Source organism: Cynoglossus semilaevis, chromosome 20, assembly GCF_000523025.1.
Source record: "Cynoglossus semilaevis isolate Cse_v1.0 chromosome 20, Cse_v1.0, whole genome shotgun sequence".
Lineage (NCBI taxonomy): Eukaryota > Metazoa > Chordata > Actinopteri > Pleuronectiformes > Cynoglossidae > Cynoglossus > Cynoglossus semilaevis.
Window position 1 is genome coordinate 7,124,191 of NC_024326.1, and position 22,691 is coordinate 7,146,881.

The window sequence follows — 22,691 nt, forward strand, 5'->3', positions numbered from 1 at the left end:
TGGTTTCTTTGTGCTTTAACATTTTGCCATATTGTATTTGTTTCACTCTCTCTTCTGTCACTAGTTTTCATTTGTCCTGGGACACTGAAGGGTGTAGGAGCAGCCACCTTCCTGTTCGAGGCGGAGCAGCAGGCGGGGTCCTGGTGTAAGGACCCGCTGCAGGCCGGAGACAAAGTCTTCTTCATGCCCTGGACACCTTATCGCACTGACACCCTCATTGAGTACGCCTCTCTGGAGGACTTTAAAAATGGCCGCCAAACAACCACTTACAAACTGCCCCACCGCGTCGATGGAACTGGTTTCGTGGCGTATGACGGCGCCATATTCTTCAACAAAGAACGCACTCGCAACATTGTCAAGTTTGACTTGCGCACGCGCATCAAAAGTGGTGAGGCCATTGTGAACAACGCCAACTACCACGACACCTCACCCTACCGCTGGGGCGGCAAGACAGACATTGACCTGGCTGTGGATGAGAGGGGCTTATGGGTGATCTACGCCACGGAGCACAACAATGGGCGCATCGTCATCAGCCAGCTCAACCCATACACGCTGAGGTTCGAAAACACATGGGACACGGCGTACGACAAACGTTCTGCCTCCAACGCCTTCATGGTGTGCGGCGTGCTGCACGTGGTGCGGTCCACCTACGAAGAGAACGAGAGCGACACCAGCAGAAGTCAAATCGACTACATCTACAACACCAAGCTGAACTACGGTGAATACACCGACATCCTCTTCCCCAACCAGTACCAGTACATCACGGCCGTGGATTACAACCCCAGGGACAATCAGCTCTACGTGTGGAATAACTTTTACATCCTGCGCTATGACCTGGATTTCGGGCCACCGGATCCGGCTGAAGGTGAGAGCTATTTAATTTTTGTTTCCGTCATTGTCTCTGAATAATTCTCTCATTGTCTGGCTGCAGCGTGGGATGTCACAGATGGCTGCCTTTTAATTTTTGTTGCAATTCAGGTGTGATGTAGGAGAGAGAGGGGAGGGAGGAGGGGGGCTGTGCTGGTCTTGGGGAAAGGGCTCATTTGCAGACATAAATTACAGATTCACCTCGGAAAAAGGAGAAGGTCCCAGAGGCGTCACAACAAAAAAACAAAAAAAAAAAGGATATTGTTTGTGAGAATGATGCAAACAAAGACTGACAGATTTCTGCTGCAGATCTTTTTTTTTCCTTTTATAAATCGCAGGTCTTATTCACAGCCGTTATGAACACTGCCCCTCTGAACTTCTCTCCAATCCTGTGAATACTTTTTTAAAACGTCTCTGCTCAGTGTGACGGAGGTTATCCTTTCCCGCTTACTGTGGGATTTCAAGTAGCGTTGCCATGGCTACCACATCATCCTCGTAGAAGACAATTTTTCTCCTAGATCAGGAGATAATCATCGTCCGGTTTGTGGTGTAATATTAGTTGAAAACACACGGCTGGAGTGTGTGTAAGACATTAGCACGTGGTCAAATGAGTCAGCGGACTGACAGGTAGGAGATCATTTACCTTGAAGAGTCCTGTCAGGCTGTCAGGAAGTTTGAATTAATCCTTGAACTGTTGAGAGGAGACGCACATGTCGTCAGTCAGGAAGCTGACATCAAGCTGATAATAGGATTAATTACCTGACTGCAGCCACTTTATCCCACTGAGCCAGGCTAAGTCTCCTTTATGAAGTGGGGAAACAACAACCGTGACCCGGGTTATTATAGAAGCTCAAGTTGCCCCAGAGCATTGGTCCGGATTAGGTTATGATTTTTAACTTCTGAAAATTGGGGAGGGCTTTGCAAGGGGGGAAATTTGATTCCTGACCTGGCCTGGTGTTGATGCCCCAGTGGAGGCTGTGTGCTACTGAACTTTAACCTCTTCTCAGCGTCTGTTTGTTTTCCTTTCTTTGCCTGGACTCTCCACTGCCATAATATCTTCACACCCAAGTTCAGCTCAGTTCAGCTGACTTTCTCTGAGCAACCAGAATATTTAGGACCAGATTTTAACACTGTGGGCCATGATATTATATGTTGATATATGTATTTTAGTTTATTACCCTTTTAGCAAACTGTTAACTCAGTACCATACTGAGTTAATGTATTACACTCATTCACTTTAAGTGTTGGTAAATTAAATACAAATATACCTTCTTTAAAATTACATTAAATTAAATAAAACAAAATGGTTCCAAAGGTATTTTAGCCCATGTTAGTCAGATGCAGATTTTTAAGCCAATCAAATGCAAGAAAAGGAATCCAAAAAAACAAACAAACAAACAAACCAACAAACATGCAGTATGGTTTAGAACAGTGGTGCTGTCACAGTGGTGTACAGCTTAAACCTGAGAAGAAACCAGCCATGTGTGTGTGTGTGTGCGTGTGTGTGTGTGTGTGTGTGTGTGCGTGCGCACCGTGTACCTGATACCTGATATAGGAAATGCAGCCTCTGGAAAGACATGCCTGAGCCACCAGTAAATCACCAATATGACAATGACAATGTGTCTGACTGTGTACAACTCACAACAGAGCTGGTTTAATGGAACTATATCACTAACTATTGTAACTTAGTCCCAATTCATTCAGTAAAACTGCTATGAATTTAATTTAGTTTTAGTCGACAAATGATCAAAACAATTTTAATCATAATAATTGTATAATATGAAATATCTCTTATATTTTATATTTACTTAACGCACTAAAAAATCCTACAAAGCCATGTTTTATTGAACAGAATAGTCTTTTGGTTTATTACATTGCATAGCATTATTTTACTTTTTTATTTTATTACATTTCAGCTGACAGTGGCCAAGATGGACCAGCGTTTTCTTTATGTTTTCGTCTAGGCAGTTAATTCAACATTGCATGCTTTAATTAGAATTGTGCATTTTAGAGAGAGTGTATTTCATTGTGATATTTACAGTTACCATTACGTAAAACAACTTGTTTCCAAAAATGAAATCGGTCTCATTACTAAGTCAACATGACCAGATTTGACAAATACTCAGAGGGTAATAGGATCAGTATGCGTGCCCACTGTTCACGTCTTTATGTCTGTAAATGTAATTAAGAGCAGAATTATCATAATTACCCTTCTTGTCTTTAAAAGGGGCTGAGGGAGAAGTGGCCATCACGGAGCATATTCAACGAGGGGTTTAATGTGCTCTCTCAGCTACTGTAATGCCTCAGTAAACATAAATGCCACATATAGGCCTAATGTTGCCACTTGCTGCAGGAGCATTGTATTTAATCAAAGTAACACCAGCAGAACACACTTCCCAGTTTCACTTGTTATGCTAACTACCTGTTTTCATGCCACCGCGTTCTTATTAGAAACTAAATCTGAGCTTCAGATGTTGTCACAGTGCTTCATTAACTGTATTTTATTGCAGCATTTTGAAATAATGCCAGTTTTAAAAAAAGACAGTGAGAGAGAGAGAGAGAGAGTGAGAGAGAAAGCGCCTCAAGACGCTGTGGCCAAGTTTGAATGGCACTTGAAAATAATTGGCTCTTCTTTATTAAGTTTTTTCAGACTTACACCTTTAGCTTCTTTGCTGTGTAGCTATTAGGATTTATCGCCGGCCATGATATGGCGTTGAATTAAACAACCTATTCTGCAGGGTAATGGTAATGGTGCTGAAATAATGTCTCCCTCACTGAAACTGAGGGGCACTTGAGGCGTAAAGGAAATTAATTGTTCCCATTAAGATTCATCGACCGCAGAGTGAAGTTACCCCGTACTCCAAACCTAGTATATTTTGCTGTTTGGTGAAAGTAGTTTAACACAGTCAGTGCCGCCGTCCTTTTCTGTCAGAAGTTTCAACCTTGGCTCTAATGCTCATCTCAGGGAGGCACCGAGGTGCCAGCAGGATTAGAGGTTTATATTAAAGGAGTTTTAGCAAAGTGATCAAAGCAGAACGTAAGTGACCTTAGCAACTTGTCGGTATTTCCTTTATTTTACCTCCAGTGGCTGCAGAGCCGTGGCTTTCCTGACTCCGGTTAGCTGATTAGCTAAGAGCATTCGGCCGTATTGATCTTTTTTGCTTATTGTTCCGAACAGTTTACACGCATTTAAAGAAAACATCTATGTCCCGCTAATGCATCTTGAACACCTCACAGTGATGATCAATACCCCTGTGAGCTCTGGGTGGGAGAGGTGCAGGCCAATAAAAAGCACACCTAGGTGCTCACCATTACCAAACAAGATATTAATGGATTTTGCTCTGACAAATGAAAAAAGGGACAATCAGAAGAGACAGTAATTGCCCAGAGCATTTCAAACTAACAAGGAGAGAAAGGAGAAAATTAATTTGTTGGAGGTAGAATTGATCTGAGACCATAGGAACGAGAGGCATAAAATTAATGGCCTTGACCGAAAGGCTGAGCTACTTTGAGTAATCTGGTAGCAGCGAGCAGGAGTGGGCTTCATGCTGGATTGAATTGTTAAAAAAAAAAAAAAAAAGATTTTGTTTCCTATCCTCCTGCATGCCACAGTATCTATCATCACAATGCTGAGGTTTTTTTTTTTTTCAGCCATTTTGTGGGTAAACGCAGCTGTGCACCTCGCTGCACTTCACTTTGCCTCAATATCTCTGAACCGTCCCTGAGTTCAAGACAGAGGACATTTATAGCAGTGTCATTTACTAAGCCTGTGTTCCAGCCTCTGAAGCATGATGTTCCCTAACTGAAATAGAGGCCGGAGTTAAGGGAGTCCGAAGATTTGAAAGAGCTCTGATTGTTCTGGCTGAAATATGGCAGGAAATACTCCGAGTGGACATCACAGGCATGTTGGACACAGTTTTTTCCTTGCTGGGAGTGTGTATTTCTGTCTGCACATATATTTTCCTGTCTCCTTGCTTGTCTCTTTATTGTGAGCTGCTTTACCACCTTCCTCTGACTCAGACCGTCTAGTTGTGGCTGCACTACGTCTGCCGCTCCGCGGGATTCAGTTTCAGCTCTCATAAATTACACCACGCCGACACAGGATATGTCCGGCAGGGTTTTTGTTTTTTGTTTTTTTTCCTGAATCCTGCTCCACAATAGAACAAGTGTCAGTGAACCGGGAAGCGTCGCAAACACTTTTACAACTTTTGTTTTTAAGCAGGAAAAAAAACGATCAAATAGTCACTAGTATAACATTTGAAACAATGGCAGAGATTGTCTTGGAGCCTTGTACTTTGTACAGCTGTGTGTTCCCATCACGAAACAGTCCTGCATGAGCGCACATAAACAGCCTAATGTAAAATTCATGTCCTGTGGGATTTACAGTATTTCCCTGTAATTAATTATCAGTGTTTTTTTTTCTTTTTCTCAGGGACCCAGTGTGGCTCTCTGTGTGTTGTTCTCCTCTGAGACTTATCTTATTATTGAGTCACACTGAAAGAAAAAAAAATCATGGACAATCATGGCACACAAACAGGTATCTTTTATTAAGCATCATTAGTGCTGCCTTAATTATGATTCTATTGAAAATGTAAAAATGACCACAGACTGACGTAAACAGGCCAGCACTGATGATGGATGAGGAAATTAAAAAAAAAAAACCAGTATGTAAGTGAATAATTACAGAATTATCTTCCCATTGTAATCAAACACTGACATTTTTGTCCCACTCATTCCACTGGTCCTCTGTGTTCCCTGTGTTTTTTTTTTTTTGTTTGTTTTTTTTTGCAGAGCTGCTGTCTGAGTTGTAGCCTTTCATTCCCAACGACATACCAAATAATAACTGGGTTCTCTTTGTGTCCTCACATTTTTTTGTCATTGGCTCACTGTATTTTTACGGTTTAGAAACAGATCCGCTTTTCATTTACAAAGCATTACATATTTCCTTTCAAAGATAGTCGTCTGTTTGTTATTGTATGGCGAGGATTAGCCTTCATTTGGTTTCAAGTCATTCATCTCCAAATTTAATAATAGTGAAAAAAGTGCTCATGTCTGGCAGTGACTTATCACTGCACTCACTGCTAATTGTGAGTATTGAGCAGCTTATGGTCTATTTCTTGAGTGGGTTTTACTCCCAGGTAGAAAGCTGCCAGTGCTGACAGGGGACAAACAATGTTATGTATATAAAAAAAAGGAATAATAAAGAATCCAGGTCAAGCCAAATGTCTGGGTTTATGATGGTTTGATCGTAGGCAAATTGTTTTGTCAATTTTCCCACAGAAACACAAACGACTCCTGGGGACGATAAAATGATATAACTCTGCCTCCTTCTTCATGCCGTGATTAATGACCTTCCCTAATGCTCTTTATTGCTTTTAGCTCTATTTTAATTTACATGCTCTGTTTAGACCCCGGTGACAGCCATTTGTCATGTGTTCAGTGTCAGGATCCTCCATTATTTACAGGAGGTATTATTCGGCATATGGCTGCAGTGTGCCTGTGGTGTCGAATAGCCCATAAAGAGTGACTTCACTGCCTCTTGAGAGAAATGGTAGGCTAATTGGTGCAGCCCTCTCGCCGCGCTATCCGAGGACACACACTCACTGCGGGGGGAATTTTCTCTCCACAATCAAAAGAAAATGTGAAGTGCACAGAGCAGATATGTGTGGGGGGGGGGTGGGGGGGTAGGGGAGCCCACACATGCAGTGACATATGACAAGCACACGGCTTGATCTGCTATTGAACAGACATGTAACATGTTTGAATGGGTTTTTTTATATGGGATTCAATCTGGTGTCAAACACGAGGCCCGCTGAGTATAACCGTGCACAAAGATTGCATTGTGTGTTTAATGAAAAAAAAAGACACTCATTTGACATCTGAGTGCACTCGGTAATTAAAGCGTTATGATTTCACGATGCCGCCTGAGAGAATAAACAAGAGACAGACACTGACCGAAGATCTCACAGTGTGAAAAAACACAGCCTGGTGCTTCTTTAACAAACAGGAACCGATAAATGTTGTCTTGATTTTCACAGGCCCTGCTCTCAGCAGGTTGTTAAAAGTGAACAAGGGAATTATTTTCATTATCACATCATCTGATTCTTAATTAATTAGTCCCTGAAGGGTGACATCTTGTTTTTTCAACAAAGATCCAAGGCACCAAAAAGCAGTAAACCAGTGGAGTAAAACAGTGTGGACAAAGACAAACACAAAAGTCAGTTCCTGTGTGAAACCAACTTTATTTGATTCGTGACTGTTGTTTTTAAGGATTTTCTAAATTTAAGTCTAACATTTTGCACATACAAATTTCAAGTGTAGGTGTTTATCGTGTTTGATTAATTTGTGAAATTAATCTGTTTGAAATTTTAAGGCATTGGCGCAGTGACATGGATTGTATATGCAATAATTCCACCAATTATTGTTCCTCTATGTCCTTACATGTCTGAAAAACATTATAATCTCAAATATTATCTTTACTGTGCTTAAAGTAAATAAAGTCAAATAATTAAAAATTAATACAGATGAATTGGAATGAAGGTTAATCATGACTAACTCACAGCTAAAAAAAAAAATGTAATCAGCCCATCAGCTCTTTAAAAAAAAAACGGTCATTATCCAGACGTCTGTGTTTATTGATTCCCACCTCTACATACACAATCTAAATTTTATCTTGCAGCCCATTAATCCTGTTTTTTAATTGTGCAGCTCATGGTTTCTCTCCTCAGATATTTTATAGACATTCAGTATAGAAAGTAATCATCACGGCAATTAGGAATGAAAACAATCGTTAGTCGTAGCCGCGCTGCGTATGTTGCATCATTCACAAACTGAATGAACCGCTAATGATTTAAGATGCCGTTAAAACCCATTTGCATTTCAATTTGTCGCAACAAAGATAGAAACATCAAAAGGAAGAAAAAAAAACAAACGCGGAGCTGAAACAAATGTGTGTTTTTTGATATTTGCGCTCACACGTGTCAGGTACGGCTGCTTTGATCGTTTGAGAAGAATAATGTGGTCAGGGCTGTTTTTAATTGGGCGATGCAAGCATATTAGAGCTTACAGCAGCCCTAGTGCAAAAGCAGAAGTTTGCTCAGAGAGGTTTAATAATCTGAAAACCAATTACACTCACCCTTGCACTGCATTATAAGCATATATTGAATTAACTGAGTCAGCCCATGAATCATCTCACTTTTCCTGAGTCAATAAAAAATCTGCACCTGCAATATATAATATTTTTGGTAGCATCATTTTCTACTGGGGTAACAGCCTCTTCAGAGTCAGACCTCGGCTCTTTTTAAATCAGATTTCGCTGCCATGTATCTTGTACCTTAAAATAAGAAGAAAGAGCAAGACAATATATTCTGCTGGTAGAGGATGAGGCAGCAGAACTTGGGTTCTTTTAACTCTAACTTCTGAGTTACTGTGACCACAGGTTCCCACTAACGTTTAATGATATGTTAGCCGTCACCGCCTCAGTCGTTCTGACCAAACTGTGGATGTGCAGCTAAATGGCACGTTGACACTCCAGTGATTGAATAAGTACAAAGTAATTACCCATGGTCCCTGTCACGGAGAAGGTCACGGAGTAAAATGTAACTATTAAGCTGTAGTGTGAGGAGTTTTTTATGCTTTTCCCGAGGCCTTGTGACCACATCAGTCCGTGTCAGCCCGGTCATAAACTCACCGATATTAAACCAAAAATAAAGTTCAGCCGAACGACAAATGATTGACCGATGTGAAATGTGGCCTTGGCCGCTATTCTCTCACAGGAAATGGGAATGTGTGTTTGTTATTGGAGTGTCAGGTAGCATGATATTACCTTTTTCCCAGTTAACCCAGAGGAAAAGACTTCCTGTCACTCTGAAGTGCCCTGTTGTCTAAAGGTGCTTTTATCTGTAGGTACAATCGGGCGGCTTTGTGTGGAAATGTATGATCAGCCTCGCAGGTGACACGAAGACGTACCGTCTATTCCCCCTAGACATGCCCTCGATAATATATCTGTGTTTCCTGTTTCATTCACATTGTCCGTTTATACTTTACAGAAGTGTAGATTCCTGGTTCTGCCATACACTGGCTCTCAGCCAGAGGCGTTTTACAGTGGGCCGCGGGCGAAAAGGACCAGGTTTTCTACATCAAGCCAGACCAAACCCACATGCCATCTAGGCCTGTCACTTTTCATAGAAAGTTTGAACGCTCAGCTCAGCACGGGGGGTAAAAGTTCAAATTTACAGGTAAAAACTTGTGCTAGTTGCTCCAGCAGTGGGCGCTGTAAGCATGGCATCAACCTTAATTTAAGTAAACATGCAAGTAATAATTGTAAATTTACAGCAAGAAGACTTAGAAGTAGTTGAATGTGAACTTATACAACAATAATAATAAGTTGTTGGTACAGATTGTCGAAGCGTTCTGAGCATGTTAGCATTCATATGGTTGAGGTACTTAGGTGTGCTGTACTTTGGGCCCCAGGCAGTGTCTGCTCTGCTTACCCTGTTTCAACGCCTCTGCTCCGAGCCGACTTCTGTACATGCAGTGTTTTCTGTGTGGCAGAAACACACTAGAACAACGGAGAGAGCTCATATGCTTGTGCAGATCCATGCATACATTTGCCGTTGCAGGGCTGGTGTGGAGTGAATACTGTGGGATTGAAATATTGCTGATGTATGGCTTTAGTTTGGAGCAATGCGGTCTTTTTTTTTTTCTTCGCCAGCCAGGCTTTATCAAAATGAGAGATAAACCAGGCAGAAAGTCAAATGTAAGCAGTCTTTGTCTTTTTTGTTGACATTTAATCAGCCCATTGTAGTGACTCTGTGGGAAACAAATCATCGCTCTGTCAAAGGAGAGCCTACCACCACCACCACCGCTGCTGCTTTTCCTTAGGAAACTAAAAATAGCCCGAGACAGATAGTGCCGTAGCTTTGCCTTGATTTTCCTCTCAGTACGGAGCAGATAGGAGGTGGGAGATTTTATTTCCTGAAATTATGAGCAGCAAGCAACAAATAAGCCACAGAAGTCAAAGCAGTTACAGCTTCCCTACAGCTAGAAGTGACGCAAGTTCCAAGGACATTTATCACCAAGGTCTAACACCTTTATTCTGTTCTCCCTCCAGGGCCAACCATTGAAGATTTCTCCGTTTCATCATCCATAACAAAGACAACCCCAAATTTCACAACCACGACCATGTCCACGGTGAAGGGACACGCTGACACCACCGTGGCAGGAGCAGATCCTCGAGACGGGAGAGATCCGTTTGAGGACAAACGTGGGTCAACTATGGCGGAGCCCACCGTCACAGAGTTGCCCCCGACGCCCAGACGCTTCTGTGAGGCCACCAGGAGGAGAGCCATTGATTGGCCACAGACCCACTCTGGAAGCACGGTGGAGAGGCCCTGTCCTAAAGGGACCAGAGGTACGCCACCATCTGGATTATCTGTACACCATGTACTGGTAACATTTTATAGTACCATTTAATGATTAAATCTGTACTCCAGTTAGAGTACTTCTTCCTCCTCTTACCACAAACATAAGAAGCCCCAGACTGTATTCACATTATTTATTTTAAAAAAGTACATATTTTATGACGTTGGATTTTATTTTAAATTTAAAAGTAGTCATACATGACATGAGATGATCTTTTTTCACCTAATCTACATACAATTGGAAATACTTTGCTTTGTTAACAAGCGTGGAAACTTCAGTACATCATAGTACTCACTGTCACTGATGAAAAAAGAGACTGTAAGCAGTTCACAGGGAATTACCACCTGGAAGTTCATTTTCCCACTCACATTTTAACACAAGTCATTGATTAACATTTAAACTCTTTTTTTCAATGCAAACCATTGTATTGTATTTTATATTTGTATATATTTTTTAAAGTCTGTTAATGGTCAAAATTACACCGAAAGGCAGTTTTCTCTAATGTGGCATAAACACGCTGACGGAAGAACTGGCTAATAAAAATTCCTGGCCAATTAAAAAGCATTAAAGGAACGCAGTGTGTATGAATTTCAGTTAGTGTCTGCTAATTAAATCGGAACATTATATTTACAGCTGCGTCTGGTTGAAGAAAAAGTCAGCGGATAAAGTAACATTTCAGATGATGACGATTATAACGCAGGAATTATTCACAAACATCCTCCCCCGCCCTCTCTCCCCCTTCCTCTCCCTTCACAATCACAGAGACTGACAGAACGGTGACAATATAAAATCACTCTGCAAAAGGTAGAAGGCAAAAAGTAGAGAGTGTTTTCCTGCTTGTAGGAGGAGAGGAAATGAGCAATTTAAATGCATTATGTACTGATTTTAACTAATCAGAATGAATCCGTATTTTATGTTACAGTGATCGGCATGTAATGTTTTAACAAGCGAAAAAAGCCTTAATGCAAACAAACCTCAGTCGATGTTTTTTTTGTTTGATTTTTACTTCTGGCAGCTGAGTAGAAACCTCGTAGTACTTAAGTCTCAATGCTACATTTTTACTTTGTGAGGACCACACACACACACACACACACACACACACAACCTTTAGGTTTTTAGATATTTTGTTGCTCCTGCCAAACCGTTTAGTTTCTGGTGACTGAGAGTGTATGAATGAAGGCTCAGCAGGAGAAACCTTTTCTGAGAATGACTTTGGCTGCACTCCAACGGCTGTGTTTGTTCTGTGCTACTACAGGCGTCGCCTCCTTCCTCTGCACTGTGGCAGGGACCTGGTGCTCCAGAGGGCCAGACCTCAGCAACTGCACCTCCCACTGGGTAACTCAAGTGGCACAAAAGGTAAACTAGGAATGTGTCAGTCATACAATATGGCAGCAAAAAAAAAAAGAAAAAAAAAGCCTGTCGTCGACAGCTGAAATATAACCCAGCAGTCAAAACTTCTGACCCGTTTCCTTGGTGTGTTTTCATTATTCCACAAGTGGTTGGTGGTAGACATCCTGAAAATACCTTCTCCAATGCACCAGTGCAGTGTGGTGGCAGGGAGCAGGGGCCTTAAAACATCATAAGTCAATGCCAAAAAACTTCACTCAGTTAGTTGTATTGAAAGGCCCAATTTCCTGCTTTGATGGTCGACAGTCATGCATGAAGAGAGCTGATGTTGACAGAGATAGTCTTTTTATTTTGGACTGAAAAAAAAAACCCACTTCAGGTTCACGCAGGGTTCAGGACTAACGTGAGTTAAATGATTAACTTATTAACTTTTCTTTAGTCTGAAAAACCCAGGGTGCATGTGATATCTTTTTTTTTTTTCTCGATTTCTAAAAAGCGATTTGCAAAAAGCGCAGACGACAAATACTAAAAGAAACAATTATGCAGTTATTAAACACACTTTTGCTGTACCCAGCATTATTTTACAGCTATTTTGAGTTCAGTGCCATCCGGGAGTTCCTCCAGGACGCCTGCACCCATTATCATGACACAAGGAGCCTGAAAGGCGTATTTTTGTTCCTACATATTTGCTCATTAATTAGTGAAACCGGTACAAACTAGATATAATTAACTGAGCTGATTGAGTTAGTGATTTTTTATTTTCTTCCCTTTATTTTTTTACTTAGAAATACCAACCTAGAGGCAAAGTATACACGATAACAGTCGAATAATGCATGATGTACAGTAAAGGGTTGGTCAAAAAGTTCTAAGATAACTTGAAACCACTGTATTTGTGTAATGAATTCAGATATTTGTCTCTATATCCTCCACTGGAGTTTGCATCAGAGAATTTCTCTTTTGTAGAATTCTAAATTCGAATGTCTTTGACACCCGAATTATTTGCACTGTCAAGGACTGAATTGAAGTTCCCTTTCAGTCTATCAAAACCTTTTTTTAAGGGTGGTTAAAAATGTGATGTCTGCTCTTAATTCAAAACAGTCCATTTCTAAAGGTTAAAGAACCCAATGAAATAAAATGTCAGCAGTGTAATGATGACACTTGTCTAAGCCGTTAGAGACACCTGAAAACATAATGATGTTACTGCAGTCAGTCACCTTATCAAAGTACAACATATGTCTGTGAGTTTTTCATATATTTTTTGCACATATTTGCAATAATTTACGGAGAGTTTCATAAGAATTTTCCAGCTTCTTTTTTTGTTCATTTAAATTCCCCGTAAATGAGCGGCTGTATGAAAAGAATTTGTGTTTTAAAAACTGGGTCGCAGCTCCGTCATGGCAGGTTAGTTAACTGTGGCTGCGTCTAAAAGAATTAGAGCACTTAATCACAGGATAACTGATGGGCCTGCAGTGTTAACAGATGAGAGCACAGACACTGACAGCTCGTCATCAATGCTGCCAGGAACTTCGTCTCTTCTTTTCTTTTTTTTTTTCTGACGCCTGTGTATCACACTTGCCTATTGTCCTGCATGCTAATCACCTACACCTCATATCGCACGTTAAATCGCGGATGATAACGTTGCCCTTCTTATCAGGCAGCGCTGGTGTGCACTGTATGGTGCATAGGCTATTACACCTTCACACCGCAGTGCCATCATTTCAAGCATGCCACACTGACGCTTCACAGACACCACCTCACCCCCCTCTGATTTCCTTGTTACTGTTTTTAGATTCGAAGTGGTGAAAATGCTGCTAATTTAGCCAATGAGCTGGCACGCCACACACAGGGCCCAGTGTTCGCCGGAGACGTCAGCTCCTCGGTGCGCCTGATGGAGCAGCTCGTGGACATCCTGGACGCTCAGCTGCAGGAGCTCAGGCCCAGTGAGAAGGACTCAGCTGGACGTAGCTTCAACAAGGTACTGTGAAATTCCTGTCTGGCCGATGGTAACCTCTCATTAAACTTTGTCCCCCCTTTGGCCCAGCTTGGTGTCAGCGTGACTCAGGACATTCATTAGTAGAACACCTACAGACACACGGCAGCACAAGGCTGTGTCTGCAGCCGCTCCAGTGCAGACACGTTCACACTCATGACAACATACAGTCTCAGGTGAAGGGGCAAGAAAGGCAGGGCTAGCCCTCAGGGAAGGCTCCCACCTCCATAGCTCTGTGGTAATTACCCTGCCTTAAGAAGCACAGGCTCACCTGGCAGTTCCCCCTTAACGCAGCTAATGGCTATGAACCCCCTCCCCGCACTCCCCCCACTAAGGCAGAGAGAAACTTTTCATTGCTGACAAGTGTGAATCCCTTCTCTCCCGGAGCTTCTGCAGCCCTCACAGAGAAGGAGTAGGCCCAGGACGTACCTACAGCTCTCAGCTGCAGTCATTCCCGTGGAGAGATGAGTGACAGTTTGAAAAATCACATTGTTATTCAGACTTCATCGACACTCTAGTTTTCCTGTAAACAAGGTGATTTGCACCACAATTACGCCTGTTGTTTGTGCCCTTATATTCACGGAGTCCCGGTCTTCAAATGATGACGCATATTTGAAGTGTTTTTTTGCTGCTTAATGAGTGCGTTCACTTCATCTCTTCGCCACAGGAAAATCTATCAGTGATCCTTGGAAACTTGTCACACTAATCAAACATCCTCTTCTCTTGAAGTTATATTTACTGTCCATTGATAATGCATTTTTGTGTGTGTGCGTCACAGAGGTAAAAATACAATTTATAACAAAACCGCAGGAAAAACATAATATGCAATAGCTGCAGCACAGCAACCAAAAATGTAGACCTTTTTTTTTCTTCCCAAGTCAGAGCTAATTAACCCTAATCAGATCAAGATCAGCAGACACTAAGAGAAAAATACAAAAAGACACGGCCAGTAGAGACCCACTGATGCATTCAAAAGCCTCAACCTCATTGTCAGCATGCTGGAAATTCGATCCGAGTCTGCAAAAACTCAAGCCGTCTCAGTCTTGCCCTTTGAGGACGGGGGTGACAGCGGCTAAAAATCCTAAACAGCGATCACAGACAGCGTCCCTGCGGCAAATGTAGACACACACACACACACACACACACTGCAGGCTGAGCTCCATTAAACCTGGTTTCACACTTTGCCCTTTGTGTCACTTATCCCATGTTTTTGTGGCCGCATGTGTTTTCTTCTCGAGAAATATGTGTCGACGGCTTCCTTCTGATGAAACGTCATGTAGGGTGTGACGACCCCGTACCATCGGCGCATATAGACGTATACACACGTTCACACACAAACATCCGACCCAACACCTTAGGATGTGAACTTAGGAACTGTCAAAAAAAAAATCACAAGAAAGTACTTGTCATGTTGGTACTATAACACTTTCTGAATCTCTAGTCTTAAACTTTGTAAAAGTTTAGCACTGAACAAAATGTGTTAAAACATATTCATATTTATATTTGCCCTGCACTAGAACACAGGTTGACTTACAGAGGGTTTTATTTACTTTTTAACAATTGGGCCTTGAATCTGTATTAGTTTTAACACACCTGAGGTCTAAAAAAGGTGCACAAGTGTTTGTGAAAACCTTGTTAGGGTGTCAGTCGAGGGTAAAACCATCAAGTACTGAAACAGTCGGTGTGTCAGAAACTGAAGCTCCGCTCCGGAGAATTAGAAAACACGTGCGCAGCCACAAAGGAAAAAGAATAGAAAATAACTTTTCATTGTTCTTCAGCTCCGGCAGGCTGTCACAGCAGACTGATGCTGTCAAACGCTGCTTGGTTTCTAAAACAATCTTTGTCATTCATGTTGCAGGGCTACAGGATATCAGGCAAATACATGAACAAGGACCTAATGCTGAAATGGCACAGATCTGGCTGAAAATATAAAAAAATACAGTCTAAAGAAACAGAGAGTTACAGTTAAAGGAAAACACTAAAAATAACTTAGAACATCTTTGACTCCAGATTATGTTTTTAAATGTAAAGAGCAAAAATGGACTTCACATTATTGCCCTTTACTTTAGGTTTGTAGTAAGTGACATTTTAATCCATAAAGTTGAACCAATGGAAACATCTGTTAAAACAGTTTTGGTTCCATGTGAGGGGTTTGGTGTGTCTGTATGATGTGAATTAAAACTATTTCTTTATGTATATGTTCTCTTATTCAGTGAAAGAGCCACGGAATTAAATTCTCTCTGGTTTGACTCAATTAGGAGAAGAAGGTGACATATCCAATACCAGAGAGAGACCAACAGTGGAGATTTTAAAAGCTGCAGCACTGCATTATTCTCTCTATGCCAGGAAATACAAATGACCTCATCCCACATTGTTTATCTCATGAACATATTTTAAAGGATCACTAATGGGGAGCATCAGACTCTCGTCTCAGCATCTTTTTCTTCCACAGGGCCGTTCATTTCTCATCTAACAATTAAATCATTCCTATTCATTTTTTTTAGATTTCCAGCACTGTTACCGCAAGAACACGTATAGAGCTGTGGCATTACTTAAGTTTGTAGTTTCACGCCCTGCTCTTTTTCCTGTTGATGTGAAGTAACTCACTATTTAAATAAAAATGACCTAATGGCTCCTGTTTCTTCTTCTACCTCTTTTCACAATCTGTCTATTGTGCTTAATCCTCTTGTTGTGTGGAAAAGCTTCAAAAAAGGGAGAAGACATGCAGGGCCTATATGAAGGTATTACTACCAGGCTTTCCATGTTGCTTTTTTTACCCCGATCCCTAATGTCTGATCAGCAGCATGCAGCACTGTCGCTCTCGATGTCCTTGATTGTCTTGTTACAGTTTGTGCGTTGTGATCCCCCATGTACCAGTAATGGCTGCTTCCCCATCTGACTCTGCTGTGTGTTCTGCTGCTGTCATTCTGTCCATCTGAGGACGCCAGCGTCAATATCACTCTGTTTTTGTCCCATTTTCCTCCTTCTCTGTACATCATCACTTGAGCATCTTTCGGGTTTTTTTCCTCTCTCCTCCCTTTCCTCCCCCACTTCTTCTCCCTCACTCTCCCTCTCTTCATCTTTCTCGTCAGCTCTTTATACGTTGTGTGAATAATTGCCTTCCCACGGTCGTAATTGCTCCTCCCTGTCAGCCAGAAGTGTGATCAAAGTGGCTGTGTGCTCAATTTTCACTCGCTAAGATTGTACAACTCTAGTCTATGTTGTCCCCAGCAAACGAAGAAAAAAAAAATCTCCATGTCCATTAGAGGTGTCCTGTATCTATGGGATTAATGTCTATATTTGCAGTACATCCTGCCGTCTTAGTTCCTATTTGAGACATTTTCAATTTCCTCTACTGTGACAGGATTGTTTGTGGTGAAAGACAAGTGAAAAGTCTCAGGAGAAGATGCTTTGGATGTCATAGAACATTCTGTGCCTGAAGGGAACTTTCATCAATTCCAGGTTATGTTGACGAGAGGAGTTTCTGATTCGGGTTGTGAAATGTCTTTTTAGCCATGCTTATGTCAGGATGATATGGAGAAATTTCAGTGGGCCTATCACTTGCGTTCAGACTGAAATAGCAGGTACGGGATGTATTGCTTTGAAATGCAGCTCAGACATAAGGTTCCCAGATGATTCCCTATGATCCTCTCACTTTTCATCTGGCACAGCAGGTTAAACCCATCCCGCACCCTTCCTCAAATTGGCACTGTTGAAGTATGCCAAATTAGCTATTAGTGGTTTCTGTTTCCAATGCACCCCTGGATGTTGAGATAATTATCACTAGATTACTTTTGCACAACAAGACATAAAAACCTGATTATTCTTTTCTGGAATATAAGAAGCATCTGTGTTTTTTTATTTCGTTGCAACAATGTTCACCCAAGGCTGGCAAATTAGAACCAAAACTAGAGATTTATTTGCAGCGTAAATGATAAAATAAAATGAAACATAAATACGAAGACAGGTACTAGAGAGGAAAAAAAGAACCAACTGTTTTACAATAAAAAGCAGGCAGCCAGAACACCAAATTCACAAGGTGAGGCACCTCACAGGTCACAGGTGAGTGACATGAGGGGGGGGGGGGGCACAGTCAGAGGCAGAAAATGAAAACAAGGAAGATGGCGAGACCCAGATACAGAGCAAAAAAAAATCTTTCATAACATAAACAACTCCAGACAAGACACACAAGGACAGAATCAACAAAACATGACAGGCAGGGCTGATAAATACTAAATGAACCAGTGACACAAGGTCAGTGAGCAAACACCAAAGCTCAAAAGTAATAAGAAAAAGACATGAATTTAAAAACTGGAAACGTGGACCAGGGGCAGATCGGGACAGATTTAATTAGATATTTCTGCAACTATTTCAGAGGAAGGAGAGTAGGTCCCTGCAGTGTCTAAAAATATTTGTGACATGTGTCATTGGACCGAGGAATAACGACCTACTTCTGATGAATATAAATTTCCAAGAATGTCACAGCAATCAATGACAAATTCTGCCAGAAAGCCAAAAACATCAACTTACATCATGATGATAGGTAAAAAGGTAAAAACAACAGAATTGTTACGGCACAGATTTAAGTCTGGGAGTTACGGAGTTCATTTGGCTCACCATTGTGTAGTGTTGTCCCACTTGTATTCACCAAATATTTGCCAACACAGCCTGGATGTTACCAAGCAAAGGCAAAGATTGTGACACTGGGTCAATTTCCTCATAATATTATTACAAATGCTCTGCAACGCGATCCAGTTGGTTACCCGCACTGTTGCATATGGTTATTTGGTCATGGTTAACAACATAGTTCTAGTTAGAGCCCACTTTAACAGAGACCTATAGCGAACTCTTTTCTCCACCTTGATGACAATTGCCTGTTGGAACTCTTGGCTTCCTCCGCCATGGAAAAAGCCTGTCGTTGGTTCATGGCATCTCATCAAATTTGCATCTCATCCCACTTGTTGGCTCTGTTCAACTCTGGACAGAGTTTGTTCCAAAGTAGACCCTGGATGGATGGCTGCTCTTAGTTATTTCCCCAGTCCTCCTGTTGTTAAATCTCAGGACTGATAAACTACGGAAACAGATGTACAACATCCCTTACCACTGTTCATGCTAATGTGCACCCTGGTGTCCTTTCTTCATTTATTGTGATGTATTTTGTAATTAAACGCATGTTAAGATGCAGAAATCCCAGTGCAACAGTCTGCACTCGTTTGTAACAACCAGAAAAAGGACAAATAGGTTATCTTCATCTATGTTTTACAGGAGTCAATGACCGTGGGCTAAAACTGACATATTTTTCCTTTTCAAATGAAGGAGGGAAATTAAGGTGAATTGCTTCAGTGCCTCGGTCTGTGACTGAGCACCTGCAAAACAAACCTCATCATCAAGTCTCATCAGCCCGCACTGCGTCTATCGCTAATTAGCTAATCCCAGCATGCCCACGAGCTATGCTCGGATGGAAATCATGCTAAATAAAAATATATTTGTGTCATGACATGTTAGCACGCAGATGTTTGCATTTAGCACGCTACGGGCCCGGCAGTAATTTTAGTTGAGAGCTTAAAAAGCCACTCTGGCTCTTGACATCAGGGCTGTTGGGGTGTTTGATGACCTGTTCCTGAGCTGCGACCACACAATCTATTTCTCTGGCTTTAGTGAGTCATAAGAGGGAGTGGGAGTGGGGGGGGGCTCCCCCTGTCTGTACCCCTGTGATTTGTGAAGTGACCTCCACCCAGGCGAGAATTTAAGAGGATTCATTGAAGACACAGATTCTTTCTGTGTTGCACAAATTAGAGTCAGCTCCACAACCCTGTATTTGGATTTCATGGATCCTTTGAGAAAGGCTCACCAGGAGAGGAATACCATTAACTGTCTGTGTGAGTGTAATGACTCCTACCCTGTAATCGCCAACACTTTCTCTCTCTCCCTCTTTTTCCTGCATACACACACACACACACTTTACTCTTATCATTGTCACAGCCTGCGAGCTTCCAGTTGCCCTCAAGGTCAGCGGCTCAGCGATTGATTTTTAGGCTCAGGCCTGAGATATGAAGACATGCTGAGAGCCCCATGTCGTCATCGCTGCGGTTCATGAGCTATGTGGTTAAATGTTGCGGTTAATCATATATCGGTGCCGACTTTTTGTTGATCCTCTTTCTTGTTATTTCCAGCAAACGGATAATCCCTTATGTGGTCAATTAGTGTCTGGGATAATCATAGCTGTGACTAATTGGTACAGTGAGTAGGGCCTTGTTGTGGTTAATTACCATTATTGTGGCATCCCTTGCTGTGGTTAATGACACCTATGGTTAAGTTGTCACTCTGATTTGTCACACAGAAGGGAATCTGAGTGCGACTGTCTGGCCTGAGAGAGAGAGAGATCACGAAGTTATCGGGGTCCTTCCGTTGTGCCAACTTGTCACGAACTTGACCTGCCTGGTTCAGGGGAAAGTATTATGTGTTGTTTTATCAACACATAATACTTGGAATGTTTTTACTTACTTCTTATCTGAGAGCAGGAAATGAAGGATTGCCATTAAAAATAAGCACGACTTCCCTGGTTTTGCCCCGTCTCCTCCGGGAGAAATGCATCTGAGGTCATTATAGGCAGATCTAGTCTTGGAAATAAGATTATTGTTCCTGGAGATAATTATTATTTTGGAAAATAACTGCTTAAAACCAGAGACTGGGGATAGAGCACCGCAGACAATTTCATTCTGTGGAGGCAAATAAACATTTGTTTTGTATTTGGGTTTCTCCTGGAGCATTTTTACATTACTATTCAATGAACAAATTGTTCCAAATGGGTCCTTTCTTAGTTGCCCCCCCACCCCCTCACCTCCTCCGTCCAAAATACAATATTGAACTTCACATATTGGACCTGTCATGCTTCATCACTGCCCACTCAACTATTTGGTGAAAGTTGAGTATGTTTTCAAAAGCTCTTCAAGTACCCTCAACTGGATGTGTGTTAAGGATTAGTGCTAGTACTGTTGCACATTTGTTTAATCACATCTGCCAGCAGAAAAAAAAAAATGTGCCAGGGGTTTGTTTTGTGCACACTCTGTTCATGTTTTAGAGAAAAAAAAACAGGGAACACAAAATGTGTCCCTTTCTTTTTCAACTCTTTGTTAATAAAACAACAATACGCACACATTTTCTCCCGTGTTTGCTAAGCCATAAAGAAAATCAGCATGAATTTTAATCGATATTCAACTATTATTATAACTCATGGATTATTGATTGACATCCGCTGTGTTAATGTCAAACTACTTATAAATGGACTTATGGCGACACCGTGCCTTGAAGCTGGTTATAGTTTTTTTTTATCTTTTTCATACATAGTGTTGTTTGCAATTTATTCATTCATTTGTGTGTGTGCGTCACAATCTTTAGCTCATGTAGCCTGTAGTAGACCCCTGACCAGAAGCCTTTATGTCAGTATCTGTTACTATAGAAGCGATGTAGTCCTTCTGTAGGGACATGACTTCAGCAGAACCTTCAAAGTGCTTTCTATTGTCATGTTTCCTCCACCCTTTAATGCCTTTGTGTCTGAACAGGAGGATTTTAACTGCTCATTCATTTTGACACAGTACATCAGCAGATATCAACCAGACGCACAGAAAAATGTTATTTCTGGCAAAAGACCGAGGAGTTTTTTTGACTTGGGTTTGGAGCAGACAGACGTCCTGCTCGACCTTTGAATTTATTAAATTACTATGTCACATATGTATTGTTGTTTTTGTTTTTTTTTTAATGTGAGCTTTGGAGAAAATGACAGCCCCAGAACATGCTGCAATTGTATCATTATTATTGTTTCAGTTACGGCTTTCCTGAACCATCATGCCATCATTTGGAGTGACCCTGATATTTCTGTTTCAGTTGCTGTTGCTGTTGTCACTGTTGGCCATGCATGACCTTTTTATCATTTGCTCCCTTGTTACTGCACTTTGTTATAAACTAAAGTTATAATGGGAAGAAGCTGACATTTCACTTGTCTCCATGGATACAGGCCATTGTGGACACCGTTGACAACCTGCTGAGGCCGGAAGCTCTGAAATCTTGGAAAGACATGAATTCAACAGAGCAATCTCACGCTGCGACAATGCTACTGGACACCCTGGAGGAAGGGGCGTTTGTCCTGGCAGAAAACCTGATCGAGCCAGCCATCGTAAAAGTACCTGCGGAGAATATCAGTAGGTTCCCCCCGTACGACTGTAAAACAGCATGTGCACATCTGTCTGAGGAGAGCGCCTGATGCTGATTGTTTTTTCTCCATGTTGGCAGCGCAGCGCATATCATTTTTCAAACTGAGCGTTAAAACTGTTTTCAGGGTGTATTTGTTTTACTCCTATTGAGGAGCGTAATTCAAATACGGCCACACGCGGTCCACGCCGCAGACCAAAACTATGCATACGTGCCTTTAACGTGCAGTTTATTAGCAACACAATTCCATTTTTACAAGTCAAGTGTCGTATTTCTACTCCAAACTCTTTGTTGCTATGGTTATTCTCTCCCACTCGCCTCTATTCTCTTATACCTCATTGATTTTTAATCTTTTTCGTGCATAGTGAAGTCACTTTGTTGCGTGTGATGAAGTGTCCGGACCTCTTGGGGAAAACAAAGAATCCAAGTGAATGGCATTGTTCCATTCATCCAGCGCCCGGTCCAATCCCAGCCCTCCCCATTAGGGCTAGTTAACTAAGCTGATAACCACTAGCTTCCCTGACTGCTTCAAAAGCACTGATTAATAAAATGCATTATGTGATTTATATTAGCTCCTTAATCACTGCGTCCAGGCACTTCCGGCAGGCTGTTTTAGCATGAGCTCTCACTTATCTGAATATAGTAGAGATAGTGTTACAGTGGAACAGCACAAATGCTGCCATAAAGAAACGTTGCAACAGAGACGAGCTTACCTGCCTCTCCATGAAGGGCTGGGGGAAAAAAAAGAAAGAAAAATGACTGTTGCACCTAATTAGCAGTTTGTCAAAGCTCAGATGACACCTCCAGGTGAGCATCAGGGGTATGACGAGAGGGGAGGGAGGGAGAGCAGGGAAAG

The 22,691-nt window shown here is 41.7% G+C and overlaps 1 protein-coding gene across 5 annotated transcripts in view; it reads left to right on the forward strand.

The window, feature by feature from the left end:
• adgrl2b.1 (adhesion G protein-coupled receptor L2b, tandem duplicate 1) overlaps positions 1-22,691 on the forward strand; it is a 105,527-nt gene that overhangs the window by 56,394 nt on the left and 26,442 nt on the right. For all 5 annotated transcript variants that reach the window (XM_025066265.1, XM_017042450.2, XM_017042453.2 and 2 more), the window contains 6 exons: positions 65-865; positions 9,980-10,279; positions 11,546-11,646; positions 13,427-13,612; positions 16,330-16,368; positions 21,642-21,825. In XM_025066265.1, the coding sequence (XP_024922033.1) occupies positions 65-865; positions 9,980-10,279; positions 11,546-11,646; positions 13,427-13,612; positions 16,330-16,368; positions 21,642-21,825 (1,611 nt within the window). The remainder of the gene's footprint in view (positions 1-64; positions 866-9,979; positions 10,280-11,545; positions 11,647-13,426; positions 13,613-16,329; positions 16,369-21,641; positions 21,826-22,691) is intronic.